Raw genomic sequence first — 16,202 nt, 5'->3', positions numbered from 1 at the left:
AAGCAAAACCGCACCCAACAACTAGTGGAAGAAGTACATAAAGTTTCACAAGTAATACATGTGTCAAAGTCTCCGAGCCTTCCTATTGGTTCAATGAAACTGCACACAATTTCACAAGTGCATCGTACTTTCAACTTGTAACTTGTGACAAACTTTAGGTAACTTTGTTTGGAAATATTTATTTGTTTGTCCGTATATAATATACTGTATTGGTATGATCTTAGAAAGTTCTGGAATATTTATGGTTTGGTTTGATAATTTAGCATGAGAAGGGGTGTAAATTATAATGCAAGGAGTTTTAATACATTTATTATTAAACACATTCTTGCCATCTTAGATTGGTTTTAGTGCCATTGTGACGTAGATGTTGTAATCTAAATAAAATTATATTGTTATCGAAAAACATGGTCGAAATAAAAACTTAAATAAAAGAGAACCACCTTAAAAAGTTAAAGTAAGAACCTCAATTATTTTTAGTCCGGTAATATATCTTAAGCCTGAAAAATACTAAGCTGAAAACCGCATCAACATCAGTGCAGCTAAACGCGAAATAATCGCGTAGATCGATAGAGATACAGGTCACACAAAGACTTGGATTGTCATATTTATAATTTATAACATACCAAACTCGACCCAGGCATTGTTCCCCAAAATAATACACTTACATACAAAAATCTCTGAAAACATATAATAACTCTGGCTCTTAACTCAAGCACTTACAGACTCCATCCTATGGTATCAGAGTATCCCATAATGACCTCGTTATTACACCTAGATACAGCCCTCCATTTTATTTTTACAAAACGTAAAAAGACGACCTTTATTTTTTGGACATTTTTTTGCTTTCCCACATTAAGAAAGGATACGAATGTCTCGAAGATATTCTCAAAGTAAATGTCAAGAACTGCTTAACCTTAAGAGCACCTCGGGTATATCTGACCGAACCTTACAATAATAAATTATGTTTGTATACTTGTTGACATTTACTTGTATGTCAAATACTGCTGTAGACATTTTCAAGTAATCTTATGATTTTTACAATATTACGAAGAGATTTCTATGTATTACGGATTTGTTTTTACTGTAAGCAATCGCGGCCGCCCATGGACTCCCAAAACATCAGAGCCATTACAAAGCCTTACTGGTCTTTTAGGGTTCAGGAATTTAAGGGTTGTTAAGGAATCAGGAATTGGGAAGATCGGGAAGGGGGCTAATTGAGCCTCCGGTAACCTCATTCACACAACGAAACACAACGTTGTTTTACGTCAGTTTTCTGTGAGGCCGTGATATCACTCTGGTAGAGCCGGCCCATTTTTGCCGAAGCATGGCACTACCACACTTACTAGGAATAAGGGACTTTCTCCAATGTTTTCATTTCATCTTCTAATGACAATATTTCCATCAGGTATGCATCAGAGACGGGCGAGCAGACGGTGCTGGAGTCGATGCGGGACTACCTCATCAGCACCATTCAGAAGACCTTCGAAGTGGGCATGCAGCAGGCAGAACTGCTGTATGGAGAACTCCTGCAGTGTACCAGGAAGAAGAATCTGGTGAGTAATAGATCATATAGTTTATTTGCTAGTTGTCAAAATATGACTGCACGGTTGGTGCGGTGGCTGGGCAACGTGTAGCGGGTTCGATTTCCGCACGGGATGATTCTTTGTGTGATCCATAAATTGTTGTTTCGGGTCTAGGTGTCATGTGCATGTGAAATTGTGTTTGTAACCTTTGGGTTTAGGTGTAATAATGAAAAAAGAGCTCATCAGAGATATTTTGCTTCAAAAAACAAAATTCCTATTTAATATAATTCCTTAATCCCACCGACCTTAGAACCTGCTTATAATTAGGTAACACCATTTTGTTCTAAGCTCCTCAGCATTGGCCTAGCATCTAAAAAAACTTATTAAACTTTAGCCTAAAACGATATTTTTCTTTTTTCGTTTAGTTTTTCTTTAGTTTTCTTTTTCTTTTAATCTTTGTATTTCTTATAAAGATCACGAAGTGATTTTCAGTGTAAAATACTGAAATATAAGTAAAAGTTTCCAGACAGTTCGACAGAATAGAGACACTGATTTTATTGGATTTAGTCCCTACGTGTATCACATTTATTAAATGTACTGTTAACTTTCTTGGGAAACAGTCTATTTTAAAGACTCCTAATATACCTAGTTGCGTATAAAACCTCCTTTATATTATATACAACAATTCGAAAAATTTATTTCCTGTTTAGCTATTTATACAGACACAATACCATTTTTTGTGTTGTCTAAAGAAACCATTACACTAACTTACTTAATTTTAATAACAACCAACAATTATTACTTAGTACCTGCAGTTCTTTATTGCTCCTATTGAAGGCAGTAGCTTCCACATTCAATCACAAAGCACCGTCATATCTATTTATACACTTTATGTACACCATAAAACATAAAGAACAATTTTAAAAAACAATAATTGTACAATGGGCGATCTTATCGCAGAATGTGATTTCTAACAGACAACCTTTGAGTCAGGAATCAGAAGTCGGGAAAAATGGGGTCGTCAATTGTACTAAAATATTATAATCATATCATACATCTATAACATCCAACATACGAGTAGATGCATAACAAAAGCTATTAATTTCAAAATTCTTTATGCGTTTGATGTGACATTACAAACAAATCTTCCTTTACCTTTTTTTAGCTTTGAAACCTCACGACCCCTCAAAATAAAATGAAGATAGCCCAACTAATACGATTATATTTTTTCCCTCGCTAGAGGTAAATTATGAGTACATCATACTCATAAATACTGAGCTATATGATAGAATAATATCATAAATAGTACCCAGGTTTCGTTTATGTACGCCATCAAAAAACAGCGCGTAGTACCTTTGTTAAATTAATGGCGTGCTACTTTTTACTCGAATGCACAGAGAATACGAATATTATCTGTGGTTACGTGTATGAGAATTTTGCTTTATGGTTTGTGGTAGATATGTGGTTTAAAATACAGTACATAGATACATCATCTAAGAACTCCAAAGTTTATGGGTATAAAAGCTAAAAAAAATATACTTAACTCATAAATTCAAACCAAAAGCAAAATTTTCTTATTATAGTATTCCACGTTATTATAAGCTGATTTGAAAAGTATTGAATGTTCAATCATGTTATTCATACTGTAGTTAATAAATATTTTTCTAAAATCAGCTTTATTCATGTAGAAAATATCTGCCAGGCCGTTGCCGGGTCGCAGTTCAGGATATTTTCCCTGTTCAGTACAAAAAAAAATACAAAAGCGTCCAGTTTTAGTAGCGGAAACTTTTCCTAAAGTATAAAAAGGCCGAACTAACGAGCTCCTGGACTGTACCGTTTGCAAGTTTCTCGACGACTATTCTCATTGACTGACTTTTTTTGTATTTTTTAACGGAAAACTTTCCTTCGTCCTTTCCTAGCAATCTTTTAGCTTGTAGATAATTTAATTCTAAAGACCGAAGACTAAAGGCCAGGGCTTTTCAAACGGTCATTTTTAAAAATGGATCCCACATTTTTTGTTGAGACGAAAGTCACGCCTGTACCTACTGCTATAGGCACTATGAGATATGACGTCATAGTTTATCGAACACAAAAAACTCGAACTGAGCTTTGTTTCCATTGAACTATTTCGTGTGACTTTCACACGTTATTCATAGACAGTCATAAAGAAGAGGAATTTCGCTTGTCCTTTGCTTTGCGTAACCAACATACTCATTTTCCCCGTTTATTCCGAGCAAATCATAGTGTAGACGAGACTAATTGTGCTCATATCAATTGGAACCTTATGAGGCACGTAATTAGGGCGCTGATGAAAGGCCAGGACCTCGCTAATGGGTCTCACACAATGAGCCACGTGAAACACAATTTTCGTCCATTCATTGCGTTCGTTCGATAATAGAATATTCGGCTATTGTCTACATAACGTGACTCCTGACTGGCTAAATAATATAAATAATTATAATTGCCATACTTATTTTTCTACTAAGATATTGTACAGATCGAGTATACCTATTTCATTGTCTCATTTTAGCAGATATTTACTTAGAAATTAATATATTATACGTTATGTAACTGTACCACATACAAATCTATCCCCCGGAGCTGTGGACTGCCTAGTGGGTTACCGGGGCTCCGGCTCGAAAAGCAGGAATAGGAACGGGGTGGTTTTTAGTCATTAAGAGTCTGATACTCCTGCTCGCCTCGCCCAAAGCGGGAGAAGAGTTAAGGTTATTATTAACATTCGAAACAAATGATAAAGATGACGATGAAGAAACATGAATCGTTTGCTCCTACTTATAGTTAGACAGTTGGACGAAGTTGTAGTTGTATGAAAGTTTTACTTTTTGTTTTACTTCAGAGAACTTTATGAGTCTTTGGAATGGAAATAATTAATCTCTTGTGTAATCTTACAAGTATGTTTTACTTTATTCTTCTCCTTATTCTTATAAGACATAACGATGTAAAATATTTATGAGCACAAAACTGTTAAAGTATTCATGACGATTAAAATAATATTTGGACTTCAGTGCTGCCGTGCAACTTGCAGCAGTTTCAATTCCCGCATGGAGCAACTCTTTGTGTGATTCTCAAATTGTTGTTTCGGGTCTGACTGACATGTGTACCTATGTGAACGTGTATGTTTTTAAATGCACCCACGACACAGGAGAAAACATAGTGTAGGGGCAACAATTTAAAAATGTATATTTTATTACTTCATTCTTACCATTTTTGTTAAACACATTCAGTAGCTAAACTCTACCATGAACCTCTTAATTTACTAGCAGTTCATACTAAAATACAAAATCCACTTAATGCAATACTAGAAAAATACTGGTAGTTATCATGAAAAACTACTACAATATGAAAGTCAAATGCACCTGCGCATAATAAATATTCAAGATGGCGGCTGTGCCATCATAGCTGAGTAAATCATTCTCTTTGCTTGACATTTCAATTTTCTTTTCACCCTGCTCCTGTTTTACACTGCTTCCTGTTAATCTAAATGTATATTAATATTTATTTGCATCTAAAATGTGTATGTGCTTAAGTTTTACATCGAAATAACATTGAATTTCACGTTTTGTTCAAATATAATAATTGATATAATTGTGTTCAAGTGAATTGAATATTTACGTAATAATTTTTGCCGAATTTCATGTTAATCAAAAGTTTTCATCTGTTTATGCTAATTATAGTATTAAAGATATTATGATTCCATGAAGAACACTTATACTGCAATACAATATATGCTTAAAATAAATAAGTACATACTACGTATATAACCATTTGTCATTCACCAAGAAACTAAAATATCTCATATCCGGCTAAATTACAGTAACGAGGCAACCTCAAATAAACGACAACGACAGTGATATAATATTATAGAACCCAGAGCGCAATATTGCTACTGAAATTAAAGCCACTAAAACATTTCTGTTCTTAGTACAACTTCTGAGAATATTAATCAACGCCGTAATGAAGAAACTAGTTTTAAAATTATCATTTTCTTCTGTAGATAGTATGCTTATAATGGAATGACACAATTGATGGGCGTGTCTCGTTAGCACGTTTAATGGGAGACCCGAGGCGTTACAAAAGCGGGCGTTCCTCAAGGCGACATTCTGGGACCTGCACTTTTTATTGCCACTCTTGTTAAATTTCACTTTGTGTTCAAGTGTTGGAGCTAAACATTTTTTCGCCTTCTTGTTTCTCAGTGTGAAGCAATCTAGTGTTGCAATTCAAGCTAAAAATGATTTAACAATAAATTGTTTAAGACTTTTGTATTCGTTTGTCTCTATTTAATCATACTTAATTTATAAGTTACGTTACTATTAAAACATATTAAATTGTGGACATGAAAACTTCAAATTAAAGTACAATACAATCATCTTTATTCGATAATGTCTTATTTAGTTTCAAAGTTATTAAAATAGACCTAAACCTAACACATGATAGGATTGTACATGTCAGTATTTAAACCACAGCATCGCTTATTTAATTAAAATTCTCTGACAATAGCTACGGACTTTATAGTGTTACTCCTCTCATATTTCAGAAAATTAATATCCATGTACAGGTTTTATGAACGGTTCCACTATGGATTTTATTACCCTGAACGTGAAATTGACTTAAGAGTTTATCTTGAAAATCGAGTCCAGAATACATTTCAGTTCTTTGCCCTTTCAGATTGAATATATGAAATCCACGGATGGACGTTATGGACAAATACTTGTCTTGATCAAAGTCTTTGTATTTAGTTCTAGTACCTCTTCAAGTAAATTGTTTAACCTCTCGCAAGTGTGTATCTTGTGGATCCGCGTTAATGTCCCACTATAGTACCAGGTGTGAATAATGGAAGGAACTGAAGTCAGTACGTTACCATTAATGATTAAGATAAAGATGAAACTGACCTATTAAAGAAATTAGATACAATACGAATGATCAAATTTTATTATTACAAACCAATGCGCAATAAAAATAAATAACAAACACACAAACAACAAATTGAGACCAGATGGCTTAGTATCGAAACGAGACCGCGGTCGGTGCTGTGATTGGTTGGTTCATTGGAGCCGGCCAATCAAAGCGCCGAATGCGGTCTCGTTTCGATCTCGTTAAACGTAAAACAAACTCGTACTAAGACTTTAGTCTTATTACCTTTTATGTAACACATAGTATTCCATCGTGGATTGTAAACTATTGTAGATGTAATTACATTTAAACCTTGCAAGATAAAGTTAGTGTTAACAACAGAATTTTATTATGAAACCACGTGTAGAATACAAGTAGAATAGCCGGGTAAACTGCAGGTTAATGGAAACAAAGTTTTCGCCGCGTTCTAAACACGTTCGTGTAATAAATTCTTTGGACGTTTAACTGTTAGAGTTTAACTAGCTGTATCCCGCAGCTTTGTTAAAAGGAATAAGTTTTTAAACTGAACTTAATCTTTATTGATACCTATTTAGGCGTATCTTTTTATTTATTTCTGATCTATTTATGTATAATTTTAAATGTTTCCTATCTATGTACATTATCTACCTATCCGTAATCGTATCCGTCCGTAAGTCACGCTAAAACTCGAGAATGGCTGGATCGATTTGGCAAATTTTGGTCTGGAATTATTTTTAGAAGTAAAAAGGGTAAAAGGTGAAAAAATAATGTTTGAGGCGTTACAAAGTTTGCTGGGTCAGCTAGTCAATTTAAAAATGCGATGTACTTAGAAAAAAGAATCAAGCTATATTCAGAAACCACGGTTTCAAATGCTTTGCCAACAAAACAGGCGTGTTAAACTAATCTAAACTAACCTTCAAAATGAACCATCTCCATCATAAACCTGAGACTTAATTTATAAACCTTTTTGCAATCTCCTGCGATTGACATCTAAGTTTATCGAAAGCAATTAATTTGTAGGATTAAATTAAGTAAGGTCAAGTCTGAGTAAGTTGATTAAGACCTAAGACTTAGATCAAACGTAGGTACAGATGGACAAACTTATAAAGTAGTATGAAGAAAAGAGTAATACACGACTTTTTTTCTATCGAGAAATTTTTGAAAAACCGGTAAATGTAATACTCCGCCCGACCCAGGAATGAACTCGAAACCCCTTGCCCGGCAGTCGCACTTGCAACCACTTGGCCAACGAGGCAGTCTTATTAATACTCGACATTTAATTTAATGTGTACTACATATATTATCGAAGATTATATTCATTTGAAATATCGCGTGACGTTAATTTTAGGTACGTTTCATCTATAGAAATGACGTATTTCCTCCCACTGTTATCTTATACGACAAATTAAAAAAATAGTGTGTCGAATATTATTTCATTATCTAACTGACAAACTAGAGTACAGTTTTAATTTTTATACCCCACCATCATTCCTATTACATGTACTGTACTTAGTTTACATTATTTACTCGTACATAATTGGAAATGCGAGCATTCGAGCTTTTATTTGTAAATACAAGTATTCACGAATTGAAAGTTAACAAAGACATCCAATTTATTTCCCACAAATTGAACAAGATTAGTCCTTAATCTCAAATCTCGAGACTTAATTTAGTCTAGACAGACGACATTACAGTATTTACCATTCGAATCTGGTACATTAAACAACTTTTATCTCTCACACAGATAAATTAAATATAGCTAGCTCTACTTGTGTAAGTTCATAAAGCTACTCAAATCTGTAATTTATTTTTAAAGAATTTTAACCTTAGATTATATGTCATAAAGTTGAGAATCGATTGACATAATTGTACTATTTCAGGTAGCTTGAAATACTAACAAAGAAAAATGAGTAATGTCAATTGTTAAAAGATTTTGAACCTTAGATCATTTCGTCATAAAGTTGATTTTCCATTGTAGTAGTACTACTTCGGGTGTCTTGATATTTCTGTATAGCACAGAAATAACAAAGAAAAATTATGATCTGTCAATAGTTAAAAGATTTTGAACGTTAGATAATTTTGTCATAAAGTTTAGAACCCATTGAAGCACGGTAGTTGTACAACTTGATCTACTATACAAAACTTAGACGAAAAAATGTAATCTGTCAATTTAAAAGAATTTTAACCTTAGATAAAGTTGTCATAGAGCTGAGAATCCACTGAAGTACTTGTACCGTTTCAGGTGGCTTGATCTGCCGTACAAAAGTAACAAAGAAAAATGAAAATCCTTTTGTAGTTTCATATAACTTTATAGCAAATACCTTTTCGAGGTGACATCGAAAGCGCAATGTCTAAGAACCCACCGTACTGGGGACACCTCCAGTAGATCTAGATATACATCTAGAGCCGTTAGTTCAAATTACATTAAGTCTAGACTTAGAGACTGTTGTAGTAAACTTCCACACTATTGGACAAGAGAATCTTTCAATGAAGCTTATTAAATGACAATTTTATGAGAAAACTTTATAAGAGCTGATTTCATTGTTGTTATATTTTAGATTTTTTTTAAAGGGGGAAAATCATCCAATTGTTTCTCTCGTGAGCTACCGGGGCTTCGGCTAGAAAAGCAGGAGGTACAGGGTGGTTTATAGTCAGTATGAGTCTGACACTTCCTCTCGCCTGGCCCAATGCCGGAGAAGTCATTCAGTTATTCTCCCACTTTAAAAGGGTGGTTTTTAGTCAATATAACACTCCCTCTCGCGTCGCCCAAGGCAGGAGAAGTCATTGAATGATTTTTCACCTACAAAAAAAGTTTAGAATCGCCTCCTTTTCTTTGTATTGTAACTACTATTTGTTTCTATTGTCTGCTAATTGAAACCTAAGCTTCAACAAACCGAGGTTCGTTTATAAAACAAACCGTAACAGAGAATTGTAAACTATTTGTCCGTTTCAAAGTTCAAGCATCGCCTTTGAACCGAAAATAGAATAATTCTACATTTTCGTTTCTTTATTGTACCAGATTTATTCAGTGCACGTCTACAGTACTTTAAATCAATTGGATTGAAAGGAGAGTTAATTTACTTATTCTTTTTACCAAATCCTTATATACAACGTGTAACAAAATACCCATATACGTAAAGAAGCGCTGAAGAATACAGGTTGAATAGAATCTCTACACGAAGTTTTAGCTTAAAATACATGCAATATGTATACTAAATATTTTAACATAACATCATGACTATTAATTACTGATGGAGCAGGTAGAGTATCTATGCCAAATATTCAATTTTTCGAAAATTTTGAGTATAAACCACTGAATCTGATATTGTGCCCAGTATGGTCACAAAATCACCCCCTATTACATGGGACATAAAATGAAGAGCTGTTTCCAAGCGGGTGCTATTGAATTTGTAGGTACTCCTCTTTACCACCAACTCCTTTGGGAGTTAAAAAGCTTAATGTTACGACAAAATTCATAAAACGTCGCATTAAGTCAGGTGTGAACTTATCCCGTCACTTATATTTTAAAACAATCCGCGGTGGGACATCGAAAACCAAACAAGTTCAAAGTAAAGTCAAAGTCAAATATTTAGTTAAAACGAAACTGCTCAAGTATAAAAGATGAAACACCAATAGCCTTAGTATAAGTTTGCTTTACGTTTAAAGTAATCGAAACGAGAGCGCGTTCTGAGCTCTGACTGGCCAGCTCGAATAAACCAACCAATCAGAGCACCGAACGCGCTCTCTTTTCATTTAAAGAGTGTTCGATATTCAAATTGTAGAAACTATGTATACGTATTTTTATTTTTTAGAAAATATATTTTATTATGTTTCATTACCTATGACATCTTGAATGCCACTCGGTGTTGTATGTAACACAATTTGGTCCCAAAATAATTTTAATCTAGAAACGTAGGTAATGGCCGCCTAGGGCTGACCGTTACGAAACATGTACTGAGTTTATGAGTTTAGTACGTAGCATAATTTGTACAAATTACCATAACCTTGACTGTCCTTTACCACCACGCTTGTGAAATACTCAAAGTCGTAAGAATATACATATATGGCTTTTTTATTTTGATTTTTCTCATATTGTAATAAAGTTGAAAATCTATTAACTTGATGTGCCGGCTACTGTACAATATGTAACTAGGTACTGGCTGGTGGTTTACTCGCGGTACTCGCAAACATTAACAGAGCGCTCACACACTAATAAAATATTCAGCTAAATACTTTTGTTTGTACGTAACACACCTACGCGCATGTACTCGCATCACGCCACTTTTTGTTGGAATATTTCAACTGAATTTATAATTCTAATTATATTTTTTGTGCAATTTGTTTGTGCTAATCGCTTGTGAATTAGTTTTTAGTCAGCTTTCAAATGTTAAAAATACCTATGTCAACACTTTTAAAGTTAATAAAACAAATTGTGTGCGTATTTTTATTAAAAAAACACAATTGGTTACGGTTTACTTTCTTCTTTATTCCGGCTTGAATAAATTACCTCTACTCTATAAAGGTTTTGTTTTATTAGAAACTTAATATTATATTGATTTAATATTAAATAGGATTAGCTAACTTATTTTATAACACCAAAATTATTTTATTTTTTAAGTCAGGGTTGGCTGTCTAGAACGTTTCCGTTGCCCCAAAATAAAATTCATTAAAAACCAATTTTGTAAGACTCCCGCCAATTTACAAAATTATATTACTCGGCACTAAATAGATTTGTTGCTCGGAATAATTTAGTAATGGCTTTTATTTAAAGGTTTTTATTTGATTATTATTTTAGTTTTACGCTATGAATTTAGAAAAGTTAAATCTTACAAATACAAACATAGAAAGTAAGTAGTATTAATATGAAGTAGAAAAATACTGGCCGAAAATAAAAAAAGTAAAATTTGTTTATGGAATTAGAAAAATTTTGAACGTGTATGGCATTTGTTTTGAAAAAAAAATATTATTTCCATGTAGAAATCAAATCATTAGGTAGTGTGTGTCCCGTTTTGAGGTATGTGTTGTATTGTTTTTCCTTCTTTATTTTATTGCCATGACAGAAACGATACCGACCGTCATTCTAAAACGGTTTTAGCAGCGGCTTTAGTATGAAATCGAAACGAGAACGCGATTGGCGTTGTTTTGGTCAGCTCGAATGAACCAACTAATGATATGAGAGCGCCGGACACGCTCTCGTTTTGATCACGTTACACAAACTCTTATTAAGGATACAGTATAAAAAACATTAATTGTCGCAACATACATTCACATCGATCATGTTTCCAACCGCAACAAACGTATTTACAGTATTATTGGAAAAATTGTCGACAATAATCCTTTTAAAAACTGTTTGTTGGTTAATTGTTACGACGTAATTTCCTGACCCGGTTTCAAAAAAAATACTTTTTTTTGTTTGTTTTATAATGTTCTTTTTTTCTTTTGTTTACACATTTTGTTTTCCGTTGCTGAGTTTTTGTAAACAACTGTTTTTAATAGGCGATGGGCGGGGTACGATAAAAATAAGTTGTTAAAGGTACTGTGTACATTATATCGGGTAGCGTGACTACTTAATTGTATTTTGTTTCGCGTTTAAACAATAGCATGATAAATAGTTATAAAAAATATTGTTTAAAAATGTTAGCATACCTTTTAATACCTTCATACTATGATTGACTATAAACACAATAGTCTTAATATTTTTTGACTACAATAATCATACATACATACATAACTTCACGCCTGTCTCCCATGTGGATTGGCAGAGATAATGACCCGCCAATTGCTACGACTCTTACATACCTCTTTCGCTTCATCAACAGTCATCAGTCTGTTCACGCATGCTCGTCGATTAAAGGTACTTTTAATTTGCCCCTTCTTTTAAATAATATATCGCCAATCTGGTCTCTATATGTCTCTATACAATAATCATGGTATGGTATATTTAATTCAAATCATACATTTTCCTATTTCCTAATCCATCAGCGTTACGTAGATAACACAGGTAAACGGTGCTGAGGGCACGTAGCGTGCTGTCGTCTCTTTTCGGAAATATCATGAGACCTCCCCTCTAGATAACACGACTCACGAGCCAATCCCACCCCGAGATTCCATCAATAAAACATCTATTACACTAATAACGTTTAAGGGGAAATCTAATTTGTGTCAATTTTCTTAAGGGCATCGACCGAATTCTTAGTAATTCAGTGTTTTCAGTAAGGTCGGTAACCGCCGAGTATTTAGTGACCCCTTTAGGTACCGTAGCTCTGGGTTTCGTTTCAAATTCTTTGCGTTTCAAAAGTTTATCAGAATTCCAAGGTGATTAAGGTGTTAATTCGTTTCGGGTTTAGGTGGGAGGTCAATAACCTCGTTTTGATTGTTTAACGAATGAAAAGGTGAATTTCAATGAAATAATGACTACTTATGTAATGGAAAGGAGTTTCCTAGTACCCTTTTTAGGTATAACCTTTTTCGTTTCGATGTTATTAAATAATAGTGAAATTCGTCTTTGAATACTCTTTTATGTAATTTGCTTAAGAGGTTTCATTTAATCAGTTTATTTATAGGTAACTAATTTGTTTTGTAAGTTTTGACGAAACTAATAACACTGATCAATATTTTTAAAGATACAGGCTTACGCTTTATAAGTAACTGAACCCGTTCTAATTTCTTAAATTTCATTCTTCTCTAGATCACGGTGTTCCGAATCCAAGAGCGTGCTGAAGGTGGCGAGGTGCAGGAGCTTGACCAGGTCATCCTGACAGCATTGTTCCGAGCTCAACACCTGTCTCCGAGCGAACAGCTCTCCTTGGCACTGACATGGAACCGAGTGGACATCGCCAGATCCGAAATCTTCGTGTATGGACAAGAATGGCCACCAGGTAAGAGAACATTATTATTATAAATTCATTTTTCTATGGCTTGGTCGTACATGTTCTATGGCCAGTTTTGTGTAGAGTGAGGCAAAGCCAAATGGTTTTGATTGTATTGTTTAAGTGTTGTTTCTTGATACAAAATGGTAGTTAGTAAGCTTTAGAAAAAAAATGGTTTTAGATTCGATTCCCAGAGAGAAGCTCGGTAAATAGTGCAAACATTTCCAGTTTTTATATTGGTACCTACACTATCAGAAGTTCACAATTTATAAGAACTTTGTGGTTATAAATACTTTGTTTAAGAGCATAACCTCTTAAGCTAAATACATTCTAAAGTAATAACGTACCTATTTATCTTCATAAGTTTCTATAACTTAGATACATATAAGATTTGTTCTTTTAAAATTTACATAGAGAATTCATCTTAAAAAGCTTGAAAATATAAATTATAGTTCATTATTTGTTGAAAAGAAAGGCGTAAGCTAAGTGAAGGCAGTAACTGGAAACACAAAGTAAATAGTTTTATAAATAGGTCATATAATAATAGACGTAAACCGACACACAAAGGTGCATATTTCTAGACTTCTATTTTATTTCTTAGAACTTGATAATACATTGTATTTTCTTAACTACGTATACATACATACAAAATTATTATATAAGGTGTTCTAAAATTATCTTCCACGGCTTTAATTGGAGGTAGTGTAGTGTTTGCAATAAATGGTTCTCAAATAAGCATGATGCGATGAAAACAATTGCTATCAATTGTTTAAAACAAAACACTGCCTCCCATTCAAGCCGTGACAGATACTTTTGAAACTTCTTGTACTTATATTAAAATATCGAAAATGCTTGTGGAAACATCTATAAAAACTAAACAGATGTTCAAACACATGAGAGTTTAAATCAACATCAAAGTAAGATGAAACATCGTACGCTCGACAATAACAACAAGACTAATCTCTTGAATAGAAACAATGTCTCACAGCTAATAACTTCCAAAATTATTTATGTTACAACGCCAGAACAAGAGAGTTCCTCGAATCGTTTACGAAGTATTTAGTCAGTGTAGGAAATTAGTTTGAACACAATTATTTACACGAAACACAAACTTGATGTACCTACTTAACATACGAAATTCACTGTTTGTAAAGTTAAACGAAAATCTTCCTAAGTAGTCTTTGATTACATGGCTTGCTTACTTGACTGAGTTCCTAGAAACTGAGATATTGAATTGTCACATGTTTACGTAAAGGATACACGACAAAATCCAATTACGGCGTTCCCGGTAAATTGTAAGAGTAAATCATTGTAGGTACATGACATGACAAGTCAGATATGAAGACAAGGTGACAGAAGTCGCACATAGACGATCGACGAATAAATCAACGCATGACGTCATAAGTCATACAACGCACAGTTTACATGCGAATAAACATGAATAGAAAATTCCAACGAACAACAGTTGAGCAGAAAGAAAACATCTTGCCTAGATTCTCCTTTTCTTACCACCGTACTCAGAGTCATTTAATGGCTACTTAAACCAGTCCTTAGCTTTTGTTTTTCGATACAAAATCGTTACTAAAGAATAGTTTAAGTAAACGTTTAATGTGTCTGAGTGTGGCAGTTAGTGAACTTTACTTACTGTTCTCTAAAGTACCTACGCAATAGGCTAACGTAAAAAATAATGATACGTAGGTAAGACTTATTTCGATCGACGCTGAGGACTGAAAGTATACACAATTTTAAAATCGTACACGATCTAAAAGATAAATACCTTTCGATACCACAGGGCTTAGTACGTTTTGGTTTTACCTTCAACGAAAACAAACGAAAAAGACACGACGCGGCGATTGTCGCGTTGCTATTGAAAAAAAGAAACGAAAGTGCGTTCGGCGCTCTGATTGGTGGGTTCATTCGCTCTTGGCCATCAGCACCCGTATACTAATTGTACAGAGCGCCAAATACGCGTTCGATTCGTTTTCATTTAACGTAAAGTAAACTCGTACAAAGTGTACAGAATCTCTTGCTTACAAATAAGTACCTAATACAGTGCAAATAAAGTCCTTTCATCCTAAATTCTGAATCTCAAACAAAATTAAAGCATATCAAACAAATAAACTTGAATTGGTCTGTATTTAAATGCTTGGAAGCAAAGTTTGAAGGGGTATATTCATTAGCAGGGCCTGGCAACTTAACTGTTCGCAAACAAATTACATTTGCTCCGTACGGTGCTGGGTACAGAATAAATTCATAGAGCCCGACCCTTATTGGGTCTGTGGAAAATGATATACCGTCATATTGGGATTTGAATTGGAAGGGACAAATTGTCGCAATGTTGTTTATTTGGCGACACGTACTAATGAAAATATGGGAGAGTTTCTATTCAGAAATCTTTACCTTTTTGATCTAGAACTAGTGATTAAGTATTTGTCTAGGTTTGTTTTTGACTATCTATGATTATTTTAGTGTGTAACTACAATGTTTTTGACATAATAGAAACACCCTGTAACAAATCGATGATTCATGAGTGTTATCAAGCTTATACTAAGGGCCTGTTTCACAATGTTTGGATAGCCCATGTCCCAGATAAATTTAAATTCATATCATAAGTTTATCTGTCACTTATATGAAGGTGGTGAAACAGGCTTTATTCTAAAATCAACAAGAATTAGGTAAATAAGGTAAAGAAATAGGTACTTTCTAAGTCTGTGTGCTCAATCATCGGCCACATATTCGCTTCGCCGTCCTGGCAGTAAGCGGATTGGTGGCCAAACGTAACAAAATTAAAAAAATGTCCTTTAATCAACAATACAGTATAAACTTTATTATGCGCATGAGGTACAAAGCTAATAAGATTTTATATCGATGTAAACTTGGCTACACATGAAACTCTTAAACTATAACTGCTACTATACCG

General features: G+C 33.9%; 1 protein-coding gene across 26 annotated transcripts in view; it reads left to right on the top strand.

Moving 5' to 3' along the window:
• The window catches only part of LOC118265767 (transient receptor potential cation channel trpm), a 241,420-nt gene that overhangs the window by 192,470 nt on the left and 32,748 nt on the right, over positions 1–16,202 (top strand). For all 26 annotated transcript variants that reach the window (XM_050695165.1, XM_050695156.1, XM_050695151.1 and 23 more), the window contains 2 exons: positions 1,406–1,553; positions 13,102–13,291. In XM_050695165.1, coding sequence (XP_050551122.1) covers positions 1,406–1,553; positions 13,102–13,291 — 338 coding nt within the window. The remainder of the gene's footprint in view (positions 1–1,405; positions 1,554–13,101; positions 13,292–16,202) is intronic.

Source organism: Spodoptera frugiperda, chromosome 7, assembly GCF_023101765.2.
Source record: "Spodoptera frugiperda isolate SF20-4 chromosome 7, AGI-APGP_CSIRO_Sfru_2.0, whole genome shotgun sequence".
NCBI lineage: Eukaryota > Metazoa > Arthropoda > Insecta > Lepidoptera > Noctuidae > Spodoptera > Spodoptera frugiperda.
The sequence above is the reverse complement of the archived record's forward strand: the minus strand, read 5'-3'. Positions and strand labels throughout refer to the sequence as shown.